We start from the raw sequence: 23,635 nt of genomic DNA, 5'->3' as shown, positions 1-23,635 counted from the left end.
GGTCTGCAAAAACAAGATTTTCAGGTTCTGTTGGTGTTTAACTCTTACTCCACAGTGCTGTGGAGATAGGTCTGGAAATGCGAGACAGTCTTAGACTGAACTATTTCCTTTCCCTTCATTAGTCAGTCTGAAGTGGCATAGCTTTTCTGTGTAAGGCAACTGTTTGCTAACAAGTAAACTTAAAGGTACCCAGTGAAGTTTTCTTGTGAACAACAAAAGTTGTGTTCACAATCAGTGTTAATCACCAAAACGCATTGTGTGTATCTTTAAGCTCTAACAAACGTGTTGGATGCATTCCCTCGCCATAAAACACTTTAAAACACCTGATTCCTTTAAAAAACATTTTGAAAACTGTATTGTTTACATCCATATTTACTAGCTTGTAATATGCCTCTACTTCCTTGCCTTTGTGTGTGTATAGGTAATTTTCTAACACAATTGTACAGTATAAGGTCATACAATGTCAATGTACCGTTTACAGCTTGTTCTGCTGCCCCCTAGTGACCAAAGCAAATCAATGAATGCTGCTATTACAAAGTTTGCCTTTGGCCTTGACCTAATCAAACATGATTTTAGGTGGCAGATCACAAAACAGTCATTATTCATTTTATAAGGGTGGTTTATAATGCTAAATAATGACCTGCCAATTGGACTAGATCAGGGGTTATTTTGGAAGACAATAACAAACGGCCTATCTTAGTTTGAAGGAATATCTCTTATCAGGTGGAAGCTTTACAGTACATAATCTAAAAGAGAGAGAGGCCGATCCACACATGATACTATTAATACATTAATGTCAGCGGGTCTGGTATGTACAAAATGTGAACCATGTGGACTCAACCATGGTGAGTTTTTTTTCTTTACACAAAAAAAGGCTAAACAGGATGGGCGAGAGCAGAGCTTTATCACCGCCTCTGGGGAAAGTGTGTGTGTGTGTGTGTGTGTGTGTGTGTGTGTGTGTGTGTGTGTGTGTGTGTGTGTGTGTGTGTGTGTGTGAGAGAGAGAGAGGGACAGAGAGAGAGAGAGGGAGAAAGAGAGAGAGAGAGAGAGAGAGAGAGAGAGAGAGAGAGAGAGAGAGAGTGTGTGTGAATACTTGTTTAGTTTCAACCCAAACGTCGCTGACTGCATTCTTCTCTTTGCGTGTGGCGCGAGCAGAGCGTCGGAGAGAGAGGGACGGAGTGAGAGAGACATACATAGGCTACAGAGACAGCGAAATTAGAGAGTCCGAGAAGAAGCTGAAACTTCACTGCAGACGCTCCAGCACAGGTTGGTTCCATCTCTATAATATCCTTGTGATATTTCTGCATAGGGACTTAATAGTGTCTGCGGGACTCAGTTTTGACCTTATTATGGACACTATTAAATCTCCATCATCACCATAATATTCCTCCACGCGTTGGTTTAAATCAATGTAACTTGTAGTTGTGCAGGGATTTTAGCACATGCCGCATCTTCTCTGGCTCCCTCCATTCATCTTTTTTCACATAAAACCCGCAGACCATATTGATGTTAAAGCGCGCATATGCCACTATATTGGCGCACTGGCATCGATATCAGCAGGCGAACCAGATTAATCTATTCTTCACAAGATGTATCGGCTTTATTGAGACACTTGCATTGCAAACGGTTGTTCCTTTCCTGGAAGCATGCACGCAATAATCATCCTACTTTCCAGTTATGTGGATGAAACTGATGATTGCAGCAGAGATTAAAAACCAAAGGGAGCTTTTGCGCAGACGTAAGGAGAGCAATTTCCAATAAGGATCCACTCACACGTACAGTTACAAGTTTAGTGATAACGATTATTTCCACATGTGTGATGCACTGTTACTCATGTTCTGTTATGATCCTGTCATATGCAGCTGAAGTGAGCCATATTTCCCCGCACAGAAGGCTGCAAGAAACGTTGCCAGATATTGACGATAAAAAACTGTGTAGCTATAGGCTACCCGCATTTTCAAGCAAGACATGAATTACAGCTTTTCAAAGGCCTAATAGCTCACCAACAGCAGCCACATAGTTTACTCATGTTTTATTGACTAATCATCAATGGCTGTAACCTATTGAAGTAGCCTACAAGCTTTCAGGTTGTCAGGTGACTAAACCTGAAAAACGACACCCGATCACCTCAGGAAATAGAATTCATACCAGGACTATTTTTTTTTTTTTTTACCTTCGGCGGTTTCTCCTCATCATTATGCTGCACATAGCATTAACATGACCCAGTACATCCAGCTGGACCTGATGTCAGGAAGCACCATGTATGTTGCCAGAGAGAGGGGAAGGGGAGTGTGCTTCAGGAAAAAAGAGGAATAGGCCTACCTACATAATGATTATTTGTGTGTGTGTGTGTGTGTGTGTGTGTGTGTGTGTAGGCTATACAATATTTTCAATTCAAATTCATTGATAGGCTAAGTGATATTTTTAAGTAAACCATTATGCAGTGATTATGCAACGAACAGGTGTGCGCTCGCACGTGTGAGAAAGATGTTTTTAATATATTGAGCATAGCTAGTGAAATGCAAATATATCCAAATTTAAAAAGGATCTCATTTCATCTCATTTATTGTTCCCATATAACATGCATGTAATTGTTACACTTGGCTAGGCTATCATAGGTCATTCTATTCATATTCTTTTTTTCTTTAGTTTTTATGGTTTGTTTTTCTTCCCTTACAGTATGTAGTTGTAGTATTGTTGACTTTGAATAGTCTAGTAATGTGCAAACCATTGTTGTTTTCTGCTGGCAACACACTTTAAGTTCTATAATCATGGTCATGACCAAAAAAACCTAATTTGAATGGGAGAGAGAGGAAGAGAGAGAGAGAGAGAGAGAGAGAGAGAGAGAGAGAGAGAGAGAGAGAGAGAGAGAGAGAGAGAGAGAGAGAGAGAGAGAGAGGTTGAGAGACCTTGTGGAAAGCAGAGCGGTCTCGTGACGTAACGCCAGTCGGACGCTTGACAACATTGCCTCACGTGTATACCGCTCAGGATTAGCCTACATCCGGCAAATCGAACTAACCCCCAAACCGCAGTCATATCCGACGCATGCCACGCACTAAAAAATAAATAAACAATGAACGCCGTGACCGCCGCCACCTGCCTGCTCGCCGCCGGTTTCAGCTGCTACTTCTACGGCAGCGATGTGTTGTCATCGCTCCTCCGTGCCTCTCTTGCAGACCCCTCCATGCCCGAGCCGGGAGCGACTCCGCGGCGAAGCCCGCAGGGAGTTCCCTACACCGACCTCCAGCACATCGTCAACGCCGACGGACTGCACCTGTTCTGCCGTTACTGGGAGCCCGCCGGCCCGCCAAGGTCAGTAAATAACGGAGCGAAAAACTAGCGGAAAGTGTCTCTGTTTTACTGTATCGTGTGTGTGTGTGTGTGTGTGTGTGTGTGTGTGTGGGATATGTGTGTGAGATGGAATTTCCTACCCCAAGAGTTGGGTTAATTCATTCAAGAACTGAAAGTGATGTGAACGTGGTTGCTTTCAGTCCTGGAGTCACACTTCCTTCATGTTCATTTTTAGTGTGCACAGTTGGGTTTGCATTGTAGTTTCTAACGCTGTCTGATCAGTGCATATGTCTGAGAGTGCAAAATGAACACCACCAACTGCAGTGTATGAATCCACACTCATCCTAGTTTAACCCCCCCCCCAATCAACAGTACAAAATGTGTTGTTACTCGTATTTAATCGTTGTTACCCTTCATATGGGTTACATAATGAGGAGTAACACTGGCTGAAAAGTAGCCTACTTTGTTGAGCTTTAACTCAGTAACTCAACATTAATAAATGCACATGTAGTAATTTGGCCTAGGTCCATGTTTATAACAATACATCATCCTTACATCTTTACTAAAGTCCTGCTCTGTCCCCTTATTTAAGTAATCAGTTTACTTTTTAACAATAGGCTACACAAAACATCACTAGGTCAAAATTATTATTTAATTATGACTTCCAAGTGCATTAAACCATGAAGGTACAAACTCAGAACAGCAAGAATCACATATAAGAAGTACATTAGCTTCAAATAAACCAAACTACAAAGAGCCACATGTAAGTGCAACATGTAAGTGCATTTGTAGTCTGCTGTAATGAAAATGAGACAGCAGAATGACATTAGTAAGAAAACAGGAAATAGAATAAAATCAATCTAGTCATCTGTATTAAATATGGACAGTTTAGTCTCATTCTGGGACCCAAACACGTTAAAAACATTATAATTATGTTAATCCCCTCATAGTGGCGACTACCAGATGCACCAGTCATACTGGGTCATGACCCCGTTTAAAAAAGACCAGTTACTTGATCAGTACATTTACTGTGGTTGGAGATGCTCTCCATAGTTTACTATTAAAAAATAGTGAACAGCTGAAAAAAACTAACTTTTTTGCACTTTGTGTGTATGGCTCACTAGATTTACAACATCACTGTGTTTTAGGAACACACAGGGAAACGGAAATTGGTACAAGCGTTGGTTTCCCCCTCACTTTATTTTGAAAAACCCAACTTTCCAAGCATGAGGAAATGCTGGCTATCAAATGACAACAGCTGTTATCCTTATACCCATAAATCCTTATGTTTTGAGGTTGCTCCTTGTAGTTGGTACGAATGATATTCTCAACCCTAATCAACAGCATCATATAGTTCATTTGCAAAAGACCTGAGATCCTGACTTATCCTGCTTTCTGGTGTGTGAAAGAGTGTCGTCTCTTAGCCAAAAATACATCAAACAATACAACTAGATGATTAATGGATCCAGTTTATAAAAAATAAAAAAAACACACTTTACTGTTAATAGTCTGCTGTTGGAGGCCCCCTTGCTATGCACTCTCTGCCGTGGCAGGGCATGAAACAGGACACAGATGTCATACTTAAGCTTGCTTACAAACCACAAAGTTACATGCATTGTGAAAGCACAGGAGGAAAAGGATGTGACATAAAGGCCCACAAAACATCTGGAGTCAAGACATTGCTGATCTCTCTCACACAGTCATGAGGCTCACACATCTCAGTAGAGCAGTGACTCATTAACTGACACTGCTGCGTAATTGCTACATAAACCGCGGCTCAGAGTTTCCAATAGCACGTGTGTATGCATTTGTGTTTATTCTGCAGTCATCCGGGATTTATTCTGTATTTGTACATGCGGATGCTTGTATATGTGTGTGCAGATATCTGTTTATGTGAGTAGCAGATCGGTGTTTTTGTGGTTGGATCGAACTTCTCTGCCTGATGCACTCCGGCAGCTCTTGTTTAAATGTAAATGTACATGATTCTGCTCAGGCAGTGGAACAAACTTCTGACCTTATAATTTTCCACAATGCCTGTGAGGACAGAGACCTCACTGTGGTCACACAGAAGCCCTTTCCCAGACCCATGCCCACATCCCCTTATGACACTACCTGCTAATATATTTCAAGCTTGTCAACAAAGAAACTTGGAAATAAATAACAAATTCTAAAAAAAAATGTTTCCTATCCTTCCTGCCAAAAGAATCAATAAACTGGTTTTGGCATACCATAAAAGCTTTATTTTTCTTCTGCAAATCATGTTTTTTGGAAGTGAAAAGCTGAATCACTGCAGGCTTAAAATAGCTGCAGATCCCTCTGTGTTGTAACAGTTTTAGAGCCAAGGCTTTGGATGGCTTATATAAGAGTGCTCTCGCTGACTGCCAGCCGGTGACCATGCTAAAAATGCATGCAGTCTTGGTACAGAGAGGCATGCAAGACTCCATAAATGTTGTGTATCGTAATGTGTATATCCGTCGACCAATGTGTGCTTTTATAAGATGATAATAGCAGATATTTGGTGGCCTTTTTGCATGCATCATACTCAAATTTGATATTTTTGTCACCACGAAATATGAGCATTCTGCAGTTCCACAAAGATTGTATAGGCACCGCAGCGCAAAAAGGTTTAGAAGCATTTAGACTTTCACAGGATAGTTAAATTCTTCACTGAATCCCAGACTAAATTATTTTACCTGAGGTAGGTTTACTCCACTTTTACGAGCTGACAAAACAGAAGCTATTCAGTAAAATCACACCCTCACCATTACCCAAAATAGTGGTCTTACTCTTAATATGCTATTGTCTCAGTTTATCTGAGTAAAATCGTTGGTAGAGTGAAATCAGCATCTCCTGAACATGCTGCCATCTAAATCTCTTAATGCAAAATCAAAGTTACACACAGGATGTCATCAGAGAGTAAAACTGCTGAGCAAGTGTCACAAAACAAGACACTCCAGCCTGGTGTCTATCCATAGACCGTAAAAATAATGGCTCTTTACATTGCTTGTTTTGTCCAAAACCCAAAGATTTTCCGTTTACTATCACATAAGACAAATAAAAGCACTACATTCCCTACAGTTGAGAGAGATGCTGGAACTGGTGAATGTTGGGACCTTTTGCTTGAAAAATGAAAAGTCTGAAAGATACAGCCATAAAACCTATTAAAACCTATGCAAATCTTTATTTGAAATGTTCCTTGTGGGGATGAGAATAAAATATGGTCAAAGGTCACAAGCTCCTGAAAAGCCCTTTTACTAGAACCAGGATGTAGGTGAAAGGTGGAGAGGCATCCACAATGATTGACAGATGAACCCACATGAGGCCAGCATACCATACATGCACTGCACACCTGTGTATTCACATGACAAACAGACTGAAAGTCACACACACACACACACACACACACACACACACACACACACACACACAGTTTGTGTAAATAGGTCACACTGTTATTAATGTTTTCGCTGATGGTGCCAGACCATTTAATTTCCCTGCTGCTCGCTGCCGCTGTCAGGCTTGTCAGTGGAGGATACTTTACAAAGATAAAAGCTCTATAATGGCTTCCTTCGTATTTGCGCTTGGGGGCAAATTTTGGTTGAGTAATGCAGTGTATAAAATATTAGGGCCACTTGTAGTCCCATAAAACTCATTGAGTAGGTGATTCAAAGTACCAGGTGTGATCATTTACTGTAAATTAATTTAAAAAGGAAACAGAGAACAAGTCAGTGTTCAGTTTTCATTCCACTGTTGCTCGTATTCACAGTGATGAGACATAGATGGTGTGAATGGGAGTGTAAATAATTATCAACGTATTCCATATAATTATTTTGATTTCCAAAAATAAGGTGTCTGCTGCTATAGAGATGTGTTAAATGTTATAGAGTATATTAAATGCAATTTTTTTATGGGAACGTCAAATGTTGCAACAGCAAGTAGAGATAAGATCCATCAAAGAAAAATACAATTGCATAAGAAGAGAGCAAATGGGTTATGCAAACATGAAAAGCTGCGAAGACAAAGGTGTGCAAATAAAGGATATTTCAGCAGTAACAAGAGGGGACAAAATAGCAGAGGTAGTATTTTATCGATTCAGTGTTGGTACATGATAAAAAGTAGACTCATAAGAAGTCCAATCAGGATAATAAAAATCCAATCTCCACAAGGTAGCAGTTTTCAGCTATGAGTGGGTTGATTTTATATGTGCATCTCTTCCATGAACACTTCACTTCCTTCGGGTCTTACTCTGACATTTAGTTTCCTGTTAACGTTCCACAACAGGCAGATGATTGTATGTTATAATTGCTGAAAATAGACAATGACTGTTGAGTTTATGTCGTTTTTGGCAATTGCACCACAAATGAAATGCCTCTAAGCTCCACCGTATTAAGATCTCTTTGGTCTCTTGGAAACTTTTCTTCTGTTGCCGCCTGCTGTCTGTATGTGTCAGTTTCTCTTCATCACACAGCAATTTCCTCTGTCTCTGTTGTGTGTGTTTTTTCTGCACAGCACAGCACAGCATGCACACACACACACACACACACACACACACACACACACACACACACACACACACACACACTTTCTTTTCCATACCAGTTTGTCACACTTCATCCCTCTCCCAGACTCCATCTCATTTTACACCTGTCACATTGTTCTTCTCTGTCATATCCATTTAGTTTTGCTCCAAGTGCAGAAAAAATCTCACTGTCACCTGGGAATTCACGGGTTCTTCTTACAATGTCTGAAGGTGTCTTAAACACTATTGAAATGTCTTGAATTGAGCAGAATACAGTTATAATGCAACTACTACTCGCAGGGCTAATTAAGGATAACCGTGAGTATGCTAGCCAGCTGGGACATGCTATGTGTGTTAAGTCATTTTAAATGCTGGTTTGACCTGGCCTATAATTCAATATAATTTGTTTCAAGTACAGTCACTTTACTTTACCTCTGACATCTTGCCCATCTTTAAAGAGGCCCTGAAAACCTACCTATTTGAACTGGATTTCCACAGCCCAGTCAGCTAGCCCAGGCTCCTAACTATCTTATTTATATATATATATATATATATATATATATATAATTTTTTTTTTCTTCTTCTGTAAAGTGACTATGATCAACTACAAAAGTGCTTTATACATTTGATATTATTATTATTATTATTATTATTATTATTATTGGGATACTATTCATTCAGTTTAAAATTGGCCAGACGTCGTGGTCATGGTGTCTTTATTTTAGTTTTATAGTCTTAAAGTTAGGCTTTTCAAAAGCTGCTGATGTCCTGTTTCCTCTCTGTCTCACATATTTCTTCTCGTTCTATCTTTACTCCTCTTCCTTTTTCGTTCCCTTTAATCTTTGTCTCTAAATTGCTATACACATCCCTATAACTGTACATTCACTTAGTCTGCACTTAACAGCACTGATGTGGTCGCCTACACACATACTGTACAGACAAACACACACACACACACACACACACACACAAACACACACACACACACACACACACACCATTACGTTCTGAGCAGTCTAAGTCTATTAATCGTATTAACCTACCAGTGTCCGGTCCTTCTCGTCCTCTGGCTCCTGTCCAGTCTGGATGCCAAAACCTTCAGCTTTAATTTAACACCACAGTTTATATAAGAGCACATCAGCAAAAGCAAATTACTGTAAACAAATTTACAAGGTGTCGAACAGTTGCCACAGAGAATGTCACAATTAACATTTTAAAATATCAAATCAAATATAATGTTTTAAGATATTCTGCCTGATTAACCCTCGTACTAACCAATCAGGTGCAAGAAAACAGGAGAGTCAGGTATAAGCCGCAAACATTTTGCCTTGTCAAAAACTTCCATGTTTCAGATGCCGGTATAGATTTTTGTTAAGAGGACGTAAAGCAAAAATAAAGTGAGTGAATGTTTTTTATATATATATATATATATATATATATATATATATATATACAGTGAGGAAAATAAGTATTTGAACACCCTGCTATTTTGCAAGTTCTCCCACTTAGAAATCATGGAGGGGTCTGAAATTGTCATCGTAGGTGCATGTCCACTGTGAGAGACATAATCTAAAAAAAAATCCAGAAATCACAATGTATGATTTTTTAACTATTTATTTGTATGATACAGCTGCAAATAAGTATTTGAACACCTGAGAAAATCAATGTTAATATTTGGTACAGTAGCCTTTGTTTGCAATTACAGAGGTCAAACGTTTCCTGTAGTTTTTCACCAGGTTTGCACACACTGCAGGAGGGATTTTGGCCCACTCCTCCACACAGATCTTCTCTAGATCAGTCAGGTTTCTGGGCTGTCGCTGAGAAACACGGAGTTTGAGCTCCCTCCAAAGATTCTCTATTGGGTTTAGGTCTGGAGACTGGCTAGGCCACGCCAGAACCTTGATATGCTTCTTACAGAGCCACTCCTTGGTTATCCTGGCTGTGTGCTTCGGGTCATTGTCATGTTGGAAGACCCAGCCTCGACCCATCTTCAATGCTCTAACTGAGGGAAGGAGGTTGTTCCCCAAAATCTCACAATACATGGCCCCGGTCATCCTCTCCTTAATACAGTGCAGTCACCCTGTCCCATGTGCAGAAAAACACCCCCAAAGCATGATGCTACCACCCCCATGCTTCACAGTAGGGATGGTGTTCTTGGGATGGTACTCATCATTCTTCTTCCTCCAAACACAGTTAGTGGAATTATGACCAAAAAGTTCTATTTTGGTCTCATCTGACCACATGACTTTCTCCCATGACTCCTCTGGATCATCCAAATGGTCATTGGCAAACTTAAGACGGGCCTTGACATGTGCTGGTTTAAGCAGGGGAACCTTCCGTGCCATGCATGATTTCAAACCATGACGTCTTAGTGTATTACCAACAGTAACCTTGGAAACCGTGTAGTTCTGGGCTGATTTCTCACCTTTCTTAGGATCATTGAGACCCCACGAGGTGAGATCTTGCATGGAGCCCCAGTCCGAGGGAGATTGACAGTCATGTTTAGCTTCTTCCATTTTCTAATGATTGCTCCAACAGAGGACCTATTTTCACCAAGCTGCTTGGCAATTTCCCCGTAGCCCTTTGCAGCCTTGTGGAGGTGTACAATTTTGTCTCTAGTGTCTTTGGACAGCTCTTTGGTCTTGGCCATGTTAGTAGTTGGATTCTTACTGATTGTATGGGGTGGACAGGTGTCTTTATGCAGCTAACGACCTCAAACAGGTGCATCTAATTTAGGATAATAAATGGAGTGGAGGTGGACATTTTAAAGGCAGACTAACAGGTCTTTGAGGGTCAGAATTCTAGCTGATAGACAGGTGTTCAAATACTTATTTGCAGCTGTATCATACAAATAAATAGTTAAAAAATCATATATTGTGATTTCTGGATTTTTTTTTTTAGATTATGTCTCTCACAGTGGACATGCACCTACGATGACAATTTCAGACCCCTCCATGATTTCTAAGTGGGAGAACTTGCAAAATAGCAGGGTGTTCAAATACTTATTTTCCTCACTATATATATATATATATATATATATTTTTTTTTTTTTTGTAATTATTTTTTTATTATTCTTTTTATAGTTTGGATATCTGTGAACACTTATTTGCACAGAAAATAGATTCTGATATTGTTGAACACCATTGTGTTGTAAAGATGTTGTTAACTGTTCTAATACATCTACATTGTGGAGCATGAATTAGATGATGATGATATTTTACAATAATAAACTGAATTACAAGGCTGTAGAGAACTATTGCAGACTTATATACTAAGGTTTTAACTACGTTATTTTAATATAGTCAGAAAATGAGTCCCACTCTGGCTCCTGCAGTAGGGGACTTTAACATACTTTCCATAGTATTGTTCTGTTTACTAGTAGTTAAGCCCCTCACCATTGATTGTTTGTAATTCTGGTGATTACTGTAAAGAGAGGACAATGGAATGTAACATTTCTACACGTTTATTGCTCTGGACGGTGTTGATGATTTCTCAGCAGTGAGCGCAACTGTGGTAAAAGCCAGATTCTTTCATTTAGAAAAACAAATGTACAAACTATGTAGGAACGACATGTTGAGATATTTGAAATACATGGATTATGTTGTGGAAAATAATGGAAAAGTCATGAATGTCAAATTAGGGCCACAGTAGAAACCCTGCAGGGGTTTTGTCTTTCCACCTTATAAGTGTGCGCCTCTTTAAGCCACATGTCTAAAATGCCTAAGACGTTTGCTTTTCGTGTAAAAGGTGCAGAATGTGGCATTCAAGCACAGTTGGAAGGTTTGTGAGTTCCTAAATTATCTCGGAGTAGCCAGTCAGCATTGCATTAAGGGGATTAGGGTCTTGGCTTTGTTTTGGGCCTGTGGTTGTTTGGAATAGCTCTGAGTAGAGCCAGAAGGAGAACTAAACTCTCTCTGAGAGTTTTAATAAGGCTGGTTATAAGCCATGTTGTTCCAGCAACTGAAACTGGTGTGGGAGACAAGTGGGTCTCTAGTTCCCATGAGAGATGAGAGACTAGGACAGAGAGAGGGTGAATGAGAAAGAAAAATTAAAAGCCTCTTTTCTTGTTACTAGAAGTTTAAAGTACTTTACACAAAATAATCAATACACTTCTAACCAGAGAATAATCATGCAGGTGATAATGCACATTAAAACATCCACTTCTGAACATTATTGAGCTGAATATATCTAGTGCTGAACCTATTTTTCAATTAATCAATTAGTTGATCAACAGACTCATTTATTTTTATGTTTGGGTTTTGGACTGTTGGTTGGATAAAACAAGCAGTTTTAAGACATCACCATAGGAACTTGGAAAGTGTGATGGGCATTTTTTTATAGACTAAACTCACTTGATTAAAAAAGTAATTAAAAGCTTTATCAATAATTAAAATAATCAATACTTTCAGTCCTAAATATAAAACATTCCTGTACAACACACAGACAAAGACACTTTGAAGGCGTTGTTTGGGATATTTGTCCATCTTTGAACGTTTCCCTGCTCAGTCCTGCCCCCACCTAATCATGATTGTCATGGCTACTTTGCCTTCCAATGGAAGTGAGCATTAGCCTTACAATACCAGGGGCCTAAAGTTTAAAAATAGCTCCTAACAGGCTGAGTCATGAGAAACTCCTAAAAAAAAGAGGTGCATGTCAGTTCTTATAGAGTTACTTAAAACTGACACTGACAAGACGGAGAAAAAAGTGAGAGGCAAGAAGAAAGAGAGATTATCAAGCAGACCAAAGAGGTATTTAGAGCATGATGGATGGAGAGTCTTAGAGAAAGAAAGACAGCAAATTACAAATGTAACATTACACCTGTGGTTTCCATTGGAGTGTTGGTCACTGTACAGTCGTCTTTACAATGAACCCAGAGTAGCCCCATTAATCCCCTGCTGCCCCTCGGCATGTGTGTAACAGAACATTGTGCCTATACAAAGACATTCATTCACACACAAAAGCGCACACACACACACACTCACACTCGTTCTGAGCCAACAAGTGCAGAGGAAGTCTTAGCCCGAGGCGATGGCTTTTCTAAAAGGAGGGAAAGATGTGCAATCAGAGCGATTTGCTAAAGAAGCCTGATGAACAGCTACTCTTATTCTACACTTCTACCAACCCACCTCACACCCTCACCAACTTTCTCCCTGTTTCACTCCATTCCCTTTTTCTCTGTCGCTGAATACATTTGGGCTAATTATCTGCTGCTGATTGAAGCTCACATGCTCCTCACCGCTGCTACTTAGAGAAAGAACACTGCAGTGTTTCAGTGCTGCTCTGCCGCTTAATATGCACTGATAAAAGAAGTAAAACCTTATACAACCTGGTCTCACAGCCTGTGCATTAATTAACAAAAGGTCTCGCTTTCTAAATAAACATGAAGTTAACCACCATTTTCTTTTTTAAAGAATAGAATCTTTAGCTGCTAAATGCCTGCTGCTTAGTGTTGAGCAGGTAGTGTACAATACGTTTTTAGAGCCTTTTCTCTGGAAACAGCTGCCTGCTGCGGCTGAAAACGACCCTATGAGAGCAAATAGACTCGATAAAAAAGTTTTGGTTGGACAGCTTGCTAAACAGTGAGCTGAAATTGTTATAAAGCGGCGTAAAGCTGAGGACAGATTCAGGTGATAATTCTCTTTAGGTTCATCAGTGTGAGCGAAACCTTTCACATTGTTTTTACATTGTCATTTGATACATTGTTATTAAAAACATATTGATAGCCACTTTCCATATCCACATCTGTTTCTCGATACTGCATAAACTCCCAGTACTTCTTTGAAAGCTTTGGTTTGTTTTGACACAGGTTTGCCTCATTGAATTGAAACATCTGCCAATAAACACAAAGTACAAAGTGGCTACAAAGTACAAAAAAAAATATGAGCAGGGTAGGGATAAAACACAGCTACTCCACATCAGAAAACACAAAGTCAAAAGAAATCTTCTTATGTCATTTATATGAGAAATGAAATTCCAGTGCAAAGTACTGCATCATTTCCAAAATCAACAAAATGGTTCTGACTCAAACCAGCAGGAAAACTTTAGGGTATTTCATCTGACATGTTTATTTCCATGCAGCCTTATTGAGTGAATACATTATGAATTACTGTTTAAAAAGCACTTGGATGGAAACTCAGCCACTGAATCTGCTGTTCTGAAGAAATATTTGCATACAGGCTTCATTTTGCTGCATTTTTGCTGAATGTTTTATAGGAGACATATCATGAAAAACTCACTTTTTCATACATTTTGGTATCTGAAGTGCCTACCAACCCTTAAACTGTGAAATCAGACAACCCAGTCAGTTTTTTGTGGGCTGCCTAGATCACAAAACATGGGATTCGGGGCGACCTTTAGCTCACCCGGTAGAGTGTGCGCCCCATGTAGGCTGAGTCCTTTGCAGCATCCCAGGTTCAAATCCAACCTGCGGCCCTTTGCTGCGTGTCATCCCCTCTCTCTCCCCCCTTTCCTGTATGTCTATACTATCTAATAAAAAAGAACCCCCCCCCCAAAAAAAAAAAAAATCTTAAAAAAAAAAAGAAAACATGGGATTCAACAAGCCATTCAGATTTGGCTCCTGTTCCTGTCACATGCAGGCTTATTAGAATACCCCCCCCCCCCCCCCCCTTCAGAAAACCAAACCATCGTTTCCATGGAAAGAGAGCAGGAATGTCAATGCTGTTTTCCGTTACAGCCTATCAGTGAGGATTTTTTTTTCAGATTATCATTGCATCAGATTAGGGGTGCACGATATTGAAAAAAATGTGATATTGCGATATTGATAATGAATATTGTGATATCGATATTAATTTCGATATTTTTAAACATATGTAAAATTACCAACGTTATGGGAAAACGCATCAAAGTAGATTTATAACAAATAAAACAAGTTTTCTTACAACACAAGGTTTATTTCAACTGACAGTCATATTGGACTGGTCCAACATGTGTCTACAGGACATGTTTTACTGGTTGGACAGTATAAATATATAAATAAAGAGCATGTCTATAGAACAGGACATGTTGTACTGGTTGTATATACACGACTACAGTATAAAAAACAATGCAATGCACATCTGTTGGCTTAAAACCAAAGTATTTCCAAGCTACCGAGGAGGAGGCATTACCCTACAGTCACATTAGCTACAAGAGACAGCTACTGTCGGTACACGATCCGTTCTGCCTGCACGATCCGTTCTGCACATGCGCAAGATAATACTGTTTTACGTATCCATACGACCTGCACGATCTGTTCCACACTAGCCTATGGCTAGCCTCCACCGGGAAGCTAACGTTAGTTTAGCTAACAGCTAATTCGGCTAACCGCTAGCTGACAGCTAGATTCAGTCTAAAATAACGTTAACTCAAACGTAATGGGAAAAGCAGGCTACAGCTAAATTAAGACTTCACAGTAATAACAATAAAGACAAGTATTGAGTGATTGTATTTTAAATGAGCACAAGTAAAGTAGGACTGACGTAACAGCTGTTATATATGTCAACGTTTATTTTCAAGTTTTATTTTGAGGGTCTTTTAAAGTTATTACATGCTGTCTCAGCTAGCAGTTAGCCGAATTAGCTGTTAGCTAAACTAACGTTAGCTTGGCTGTCGACCGGAAGCGTGGAACAGATCGTGCAGTGTCGTAAATCCTCGTACAACCGCGCATGCGCGAACATTTTGCGCATGTGCAGAACGGATCGTGCAGGCAGAACGGATCGTGTACCGACAGCTACCATTCATTTTCAATGGGAGTGGCCGTTTGGCCACGAGCGACTGCCAATCAGAGTGAAGGCAGCGTGAGGGCAGCGTGACGTATGTCAGTGGCTCAAGTTGAAGAAAATAATTGAAGATGGCGGAAAACGCTTCAGGACATCGTATTTATGTATATATCTGATATGTTTGGCATTTAATCTCATATATTGTGTTACTTTTATCGAGAAATAAATACTTTTAAATCCAAAAACATCGTTCTTGTGACTTAACAATACCTCTGAAATAACTTTTAAGACGTGGTTTAAGGTAGCACCGGAGAATTTCTGTTTACTGTTGCCAAGCAACCGGGGGTAGGCTAGGCAGGTTTCCTTTCATTCTCTGTTATTTCGTCGTCTCCCAGAGCAACACTCATTTTCTTACTTTTGTGTTCTTTTTGCTCCACTCTTCGCTCTCTCTTTAGGTCCTTTCTTTTCTTTTGCTTCATTTTATGGTTCTGCGGAGGCTCCACGCAGCTGATGTTTATACGTGCTCTGGTGTGTGGTAGAGCGAGGTAGAAGTGAGAGAGTGACAGCGATTTTCTTCAGAGCGAGTAGTGACTCTAGAGTCTTAGTGAGAGAAACAAAGTGTCTCCCCTGTTCTTTCTGACCACGGTGGGAAATCTGGAGCAAAGTTAACCCTCTCCTTGATCTCATGTTGTTTATGGAGAAGGAGAACCAGGAAATGAGTCGGGGGAAATGCAACGCTACCAAGTGATGTGTATTTTTCGAGAGGTGCATCAAAGAGTATAGACGTAATAAGAGGAGAAACTCAATGGAACTGCAGCTCCGCCATCTTGGACTGAATGTAACACAACGTTCTATTGAGTTTCGCCTCTTGTTGCTTCTATACTCTTTGGGGACATGTTGGGCGGGATGCAACGCAAACAAAATATCGCGTAATTATCGCGAGACTTTCGGTATAATATCGCGCAACGTGATATCGCGATAACGATATTGAGTCGATATATTGTGCACCCCTACATCAGATTGCATATCAATTCCTCACAGCCCTCCTTTCCTCTGTCCTGTACTGGAGAGAAATCTAGTTTAGCAAGTTTAGGAACAGTTTGATTAATCAAGGAAGGATGAAGCTCCCATGGAGAGCAACGCAAACAGTTGCTGTTTGTTTGTCTGTTGTTTGTGCGTGGAAGATAAAAAAAAGAAAAAGACAGAAAGAAAGGGAGGCCAAGTGTAGGTCTGCCTTTGTGAATTAACTCTTACCTCTCCTCCTCTCAGGGCTCTGGTGTTTATTGCCCACGGAGCTGGGGAGCATTGTGGGCCGTATGACGAGATTGCACAGAGACTGAAGGAACTGTCCCTGCTGGTATTTGCACACGACCACGGTGAGTCACAAACATACACAATAAATCACATTAATACGCTTACTTACACCTACACTCATTGTTGCCCCTATGTTCATCAGTACTTCAAACACAGAATAGCTTGTGCATAGCTTTAAAGAAAGCCCATCAGCCCCCTCTCTGCCTAATAACCATTATTGTTAATTGTTGAGGGAACAAAGCCTGTTAGGGAAAATTAATTTTGTGGTGTACATTGCTCTTGTTCTGACGCAGTGCCTCTGTGTTTGTAAGTGTAGGTGTGGAAACTTCACAAATGTTGGTTTGAAGTGTGAATGAAACTTCTCGCTCTGCTCAAGTTTCAGTGAAATCCTGTCATGCTTATCCTTCAGCACTGGAGAACTGGTTCTGAGCTCAAACAACAGACCTGTCACAGCTTTTAGCTGATTCTCATGGCCAGAGTGAATAACCATAAGCAGGTAACGGTTTGGCATCTTGTTCAAGGTTATGTCAAGGAACACCAAATCCGTAAGGCAAAAAATAAAAACACCCTAAAGACCTTAAGTGTGACAAAATGACAGAGAGATTCACCTTTCTCAGGGGGCTAAAGACGCCATACAGTAGCAGCTGTAGTAGGAAACTGATAATTACAACAAAAAAACAGAAAGTTGTAAGGTTAATATTACAAAACACAAAAAAAAGATTATAATCAACACCAGTTGTTGATGCTTTTATGATGGCCTTTTTGGCTGAATTCTTGTTTTTAGCCACACTAGCAGCCAGTGACGGACTGGGATCAAAAAACAGCCCTGGCATTTGCAACACACCAGCCCTATTTTTGTCAATAATCTGGCTTGGAAATTAGTAAATCTGCTTTCCGAGTGTATCTTTCCACGCACTTTGCCGCAGTACAATCTTGAATATTTGTGGCTGCATGCATAAAATAACTTATCAAAATTAGCCAAAGCCAAATTATCAGTAGTGGCCCATAGGGGTCCATAGGGGGGCGGCCCTTCTGGCATTTGCCCGAATTCCAGATGGCCAGTCCATCACTGCTAGCGGTATGGCTGTATGGAGGTCAGTTAGTCAGTCAGTCCACCACTTTGATCCAGACTGGAATACCTCCACAAATACTGGATGGATTGCCATGAAATCTGGTACAGACATTCATGGTCCCCAGAGAATAAATCCCACTGACTTTGGTGATCCACACACTTTAAATCATCATGAGGTTGACGTTTTTGTTTTTAGTGAAATGCATAGGTGAAATGTCTACAAAACTTTGAATAGATGATATTTGGTACAGACATTAATGTCCCCCCTCAGAAAGAATTGTATTAACTTTGGTCATACTATGACTATTATCCGTCGGCCATCATCAAGCTAATACTTTGATCACGTATTTGGTAAATAGGGTAAAAATTAAAATCCATCTGTCAAACATCAGCACGTTATTTTGTTAGTTTTTGCTATCATCTTAGCATGGAGATGTTAGCATTTATCTCAAAGCATTCCTGTTCTTAAGCACAGCCTCACCGAGCCACTAGGCTGTGGACTCTTTGTCATAATTAACTAACAAACACTGCTCATGTTTCACCATTTGCTGTTTTCCCAACTAAAGTGTACTGTATGTTCACTTTGAACAAAGAAATGTGAAATCAGCTCTGAAAGAAGGATTTAAAAGAAACAAAGTGTCATCTTGTTAGTAAATGTAATGTCAATCTCTTATCTTTTACATTCCTCCACCAAAGTGCTCTTAGCCCAGACTGTGTGCTTGTACTGGTCTTAGATACAGCGGAAAGATGTAAACTCATGTGACTGTGCAGCAGAGCCTCAAAAACAGCAGCATGTGTGTTCAGTAAACTAATCTACAGACAAACAGAGAAAGATAAACTGATTAATAATAAAGAAACTAGAATTGCAAGCAGTTATGACGGGGTAGACGACAAGGGAAGGGCGTGAAAGTGGGACCCAAAGCATAGTGGTGGGGAGGCAAATGTCAGGAAATATCAAGAGGTTTGAGCCGCAAGGTCTGTGGTACATTGCCATTGCAAATATCCCATTAACATTGAGTAAAAGGACCAAAACTGATCTACGTTGATTATAGCGCCCCCTTATGGCCAATCTTCGCCATATTTTGTACAGCGCCTCAGAGTGGCATGCCAAACTAGCATCACAAGTTTTATGTTGATAGCAATTACTACGGCAGAGAAATTGCAATCGTAAAATCCCATTTACATGCATTGAGTTATTGGCCAAAACACATAAACGTTGATTATAGCGCCCCCTAATGGCCGATCTTTGCCAGATTTGGTACATAGCATCGTAGTGGTACATTGAACAACAATACCAAGTTCTGCACTGATACCCATTAATTTGCCCGGGATATGCTAAAGTTTGTGTGTTGGTAGCTAGCTACGACATTTTGGTTGTTGCGCATAGTTTAACGTATCAAAATTCTTTTGATAACTTTATGTCAGGTCGGTCTGGAGATGCTATGTACCAGGTTTTGTGTAGATCGGTCACACGGTCTAGGAGGAGTTCGAAAAAGTAGGTTTACGATAACATCGCGTTTTTTCACAAAAAATTCTAGGCGGAAATGGGCGTGGCCTATATCAGGAGATTCAGCAGGGAGTTATAGGGCCAAATGTGTTTTTTCTGCTATAGCGCCACCTAGTGGTTTAAATCTTTTATCTGAGGTTCTTGCAGGGATCTGGACCAGTCCTGAAAATGGCACCCCCCACCATGTACAGTTTAGGCTGTAGTGTGACTTTTATCAACGGAAAAATAATCTCTAGGAAAACAATAGGGATACTCCGCTGGATCTGGGAACCGCATTGCATTGCAAATGCGGTTCCCAGCTCCCTCTGGCTTGGACCCCTAATAAAGTCCGAGCTAAATTTGGAAATATTTACAGAGGTAGACATCTCAATAAAGAGCTGGCTGATATCATGAAAAAGAGAATGAATGATGAGGATGTACTCACGTGGGTGCAGTTTGTCAGTGACTCGCCGTAAAATGTCACACTGTTTAATGGAAAATACTGAACTGGAACAAGTCCCTGTTGACACCAGTTTTCCATCTATTTATCGCTTTCTATCTCTCACACACACACACACACACACACACACACACACACACACAAACACACAAACACAAACACACCGCCTTGAGCAGCCCCCGATAGAGTTCAGCAGTCGAGATATTTCACTTATTTTTCCTGTCACACTTTTTTCTGGCTCTCATGTATTTCTTTCTAATTATAGAATTTTTAGGTCTTTTTCATTCGCAGCCTGCACAGGCTGAAGGTTTCTTCCATCTGGCACACACTGCAGCTATTTACCAAAGATCAACCTCAAAATATGGCATGGTGGCTGGTTAACTCACAAAACAGAAAAATACAAATATTTTGGCCTTTGTAGAATGTGGATGCAGAATTGTTCACATATCACTTGATGTGCATTAAAACTCATTCTACACCAACACTGATGGTGAAATATTCATAATGGATTGTTTGTGATAGGCAAAGATAACAGTATACACAGGACCAGCCTAATGCTGTTTGGTGATGCTCACCATGTTTCATCGTGTTTGTCCCATCATTACATTATAGGAAAAATAATAGAATTTTGACAGTTAATTAGATCAGCGCTTGCAACATTTCTGGATTGATTAGCCCGTGTAAGATTGTTTTTCCTACAAGCTTTTTTTCAGAGTAGCTTCCCCAAGAGGCCATTATCTGAAAGAAATATTTGTTTGTTTTCAGACATTAAAAAAGAGATGAAAACAGAGACACACACACACACACACACACACACACACACACACCATAAAACAGACATCATTTTTACAATGATATACACTTCACGCACTTCAACTCCAACATCCATAAAAAAAAAAGTTTGTTAGCATTCCCATAGCATTACAGTACACAGACTGAAGTTTATCTGCAGCTTCACCCAAGCCTTTGTTCAATATAAAACAATTATATTATTACAACTGTGTTTTACTATATTATCATTAACTATCTGTTTGTACAGCAGCCTCCACTTATGGGTGTCCACATGAGTTATAGTTCTTGACAAATACATTAATAAACACTTATATCTGCTTACAATCCAAGTAACTCATCGCGTGTGTGTGTGTGTGTTCCAGAAAACAACAAAGGATGTAGATTCAGCAGAGTGTGAGGTCATTGGTCTGGCGTAGGGCAGTATATAGTGTGCAGTGCTCCATCACTCACTGCAGCCGTGGTTGGACATTGATTTCCACGCTCGCTTGATCGCTTCAGTATTGACGAGGAGAAAAACATATAGCATGAAGACATCCTTGTATATGTGCCCCACATACACAGTATTTCTAAACACACATACACACACACTTAAGATTACAGAGCGAGAGCGAGAAGGTGTGAGCTGCACATGTTGTGAATGTTTAGGAGCTCAGTGGTGTTATTGGTTCAGTGGTCGCCATGGCAACCCGCCTCACCTCTCAGCCATTGCTTCAGAAAGCTCGAGGAGAAGACGAACACAATCTATGTATGCATACACACAAACATATTCATAATTTTTTCCTCCTCTCCATCTGCCAGTCTAATGTATTCCCCCTCTGTCTTTGTTTTTGTCTGTAACATTATTTTACAATATGTACACTTCTACACAACCCGGATCATTGAGTAATGAATTTACAAACAGAATATCAATAAATGCAGATGCAAATAATTATTACATTCGAAATGAGTTGAGTCTTTCCCTCCTCTTCTTATTTCTCGTTCACATCCCTCTCATATCTGCTAATTCATCCATCCTTATCCTCACTGCTGTCTCTCACGCCATTTGGCCCCCTTTTAGGCTCCTTCCTGTTTTTCATCCATCTCTTTTAAGGTTGTAAAGGAGGAGGATAAATAATTGTGTCACATGTTCGAAAATGAACACCACTAGGAGAGAAAATATGAGCGAGTGTTTATTAGTGCAATACAGCTAAATAATGACAAGCTAAAAAGGGTTTTAAATCCTTCTGGAGTTCAACTTTAGGAAAGAGTTTCTATCTATCTGTCATGCTTCTCTTCAAAATGTCTGTCTCTGCAGTTGTAAGAAGTAAGGTATTTATTTGTGTCTGTTTTTTTTGTTTAGTCTTTGTGTTATCTTTTAAATTCTGTATCTCTAAACTATTACAATTCTACTGTTCAAATTGTATGTTTAAGCAAGTGGCCGTGACACTCACTTTAACCCTGAAAAAGAAGCAAGTGTTTGCCACAAAAATTATTTATTATATATATATATATATATATATATATATATATATATATATATATTATTTATTTATTTATTTATTTTTTCCTTTGGAGGTATTAAAAAGGTCTTTACAATCATAAAATATCATGTAGCAGACAGAACCAGTTTCCTCACATCAATCTCTTCTTCTCTCTCCCTACACAGTGGGCCATGGTCAGAGTGAAGGAGACAGGATGAACATCAAAGACTTCCAGGTTTACATCAGAGACTCCCTGCAGCACATTGACCTGATGAAGTCGCGCCACCCAGACCTGCCCGTCTTCATCGTGGGTCACTCCATGGTAGGACACTTTCCATGCATTATTTTACGTGTCATTTAAATTCATTTTAATTACATTATTGTTTTTCAACAAACAGCTCTCAGGATAGTAAAACTCCTGTTCTCGAGGTTTTTTGATTCTCTGTTTTGTTTGGTGTGAAATGACCAGCTCCTGGTTTAGTGTCCTTGACACACACACACACACACACACACACACACACACACAGAAACAGCTGCATGAAATTGAAGGGCAAGCCTTGTTCAAGCACGGGAAAGAGAAATACCGAGATCAGTGTTGAGAGGTTTTCTGTGACAACGTTCAAATGAAAGAAATGGCGCATGCTTTTATTTCATTATAAAGTGGTTTAATGTCCCAAAATAGTCAGCCATGAAAAACCAGAGTGCATTGACTTCCTATAAATCTGACAGTAGAATAACAATAGAATCAAGGTGTTTTAATTTACTGGCACTTTCAAGAAAAAAACTGTATAATGCAGTACTTGGAATGATTGCTTTAAATGATATTTTATTTGGTTTGGCTTGGTCCTGGCACCAGATACATTATGTCTGTATGATGAACAAAATGCACTTTTCATCTGCAGGAAAACATTTCGGGGTAGGGTTGCTGAGTTGGCTCTTCTCAGTAAACATACCTTTTACACAGTAGCACAGATTTGGCACAACATCAGTGACCTGTGGGTGTATTTATTGACAGAGAAGAGATACTGTGCTCACTTTCCACAGCCAGTTCAGGAATTTAGATAATGTTTAATGTAAATGTACTGTTCTACTGACCTTCTGTGTCTGGGACTGTGTTCACCTTTGTCCTCAATTTCAGGCTTCTTGGAGTATTGAAATATGGTAAATACAGCAGTGGGAATCCACATTTTCTGTGTACAAAGGTTTTCTTCAGTGAGAATAATGTAGGACTATTTGCACTATTATTCATAATTCTGTCGGTTATTTTTCAGTGAGCTGATTAATTATTAGGTTTAGTCTCATATTTTGGGAACTACACTTATTTGCTTTTTTAGTTACATAAGGAAATCAATATCACTCATATATCTGTTAAATATGACGTTACAGCATTACATGTTCATTAGAGAGCTTTAGATGTGCTGGTAGGTAGATTTTGTTACCTTTGTATAGTGCTAGGCTAGCTGTTTCCCCCTGTTTCCAGTCTTTGTACTAAGCTAAGCTAACAGGCTGCTGGGTGTAGCCGT

General features: G+C 39.8%; 1 protein-coding gene across 3 annotated transcripts in view; it reads left to right on the top strand.

The window, feature by feature from the left end:
- The first annotated feature begins 1,005 nt into the window (after positions 1–1,005).
- The window catches only part of mgll (monoglyceride lipase), a 41,202-nt gene continuing 18,572 nt past the window's right edge, over positions 1,006–23,635 (top strand). The window contains exons 1-5 of one of the 3 annotated variants that reach the window (XM_036008294.1): positions 1,006–1,026; positions 1,180–1,266; positions 3,177–3,312; positions 16,798–16,904; positions 22,298–22,434. In XM_036008294.1, coding sequence (XP_035864187.1) covers positions 3,185–3,312; positions 16,798–16,904; positions 22,298–22,434 — 372 coding nt within the window. In that variant the 5' untranslated portion in view covers positions 1,006–1,026; positions 1,180–1,266; positions 3,177–3,184. Of the gene's footprint in view, positions 1,027–1,053; positions 1,267–2,985; positions 3,313–16,797; positions 16,905–22,297; positions 22,435–23,635 lie in introns of those variants that run through there. The other 2 variants (XM_031286546.2, XM_031286545.2) reach the window with 2 other exon arrangements.

The sequence above is a fragment of the Sander lucioperca genome, chromosome 12 (assembly GCF_008315115.2).
Source record: "Sander lucioperca isolate FBNREF2018 chromosome 12, SLUC_FBN_1.2, whole genome shotgun sequence".
Classification (NCBI taxonomy): Eukaryota; Metazoa; Chordata; class Actinopteri; order Perciformes; family Percidae; genus Sander; species Sander lucioperca.
The sequence above is the reverse complement of the archived record's forward strand: the minus strand, read 5'-3'. Positions and strand labels throughout refer to the sequence as shown.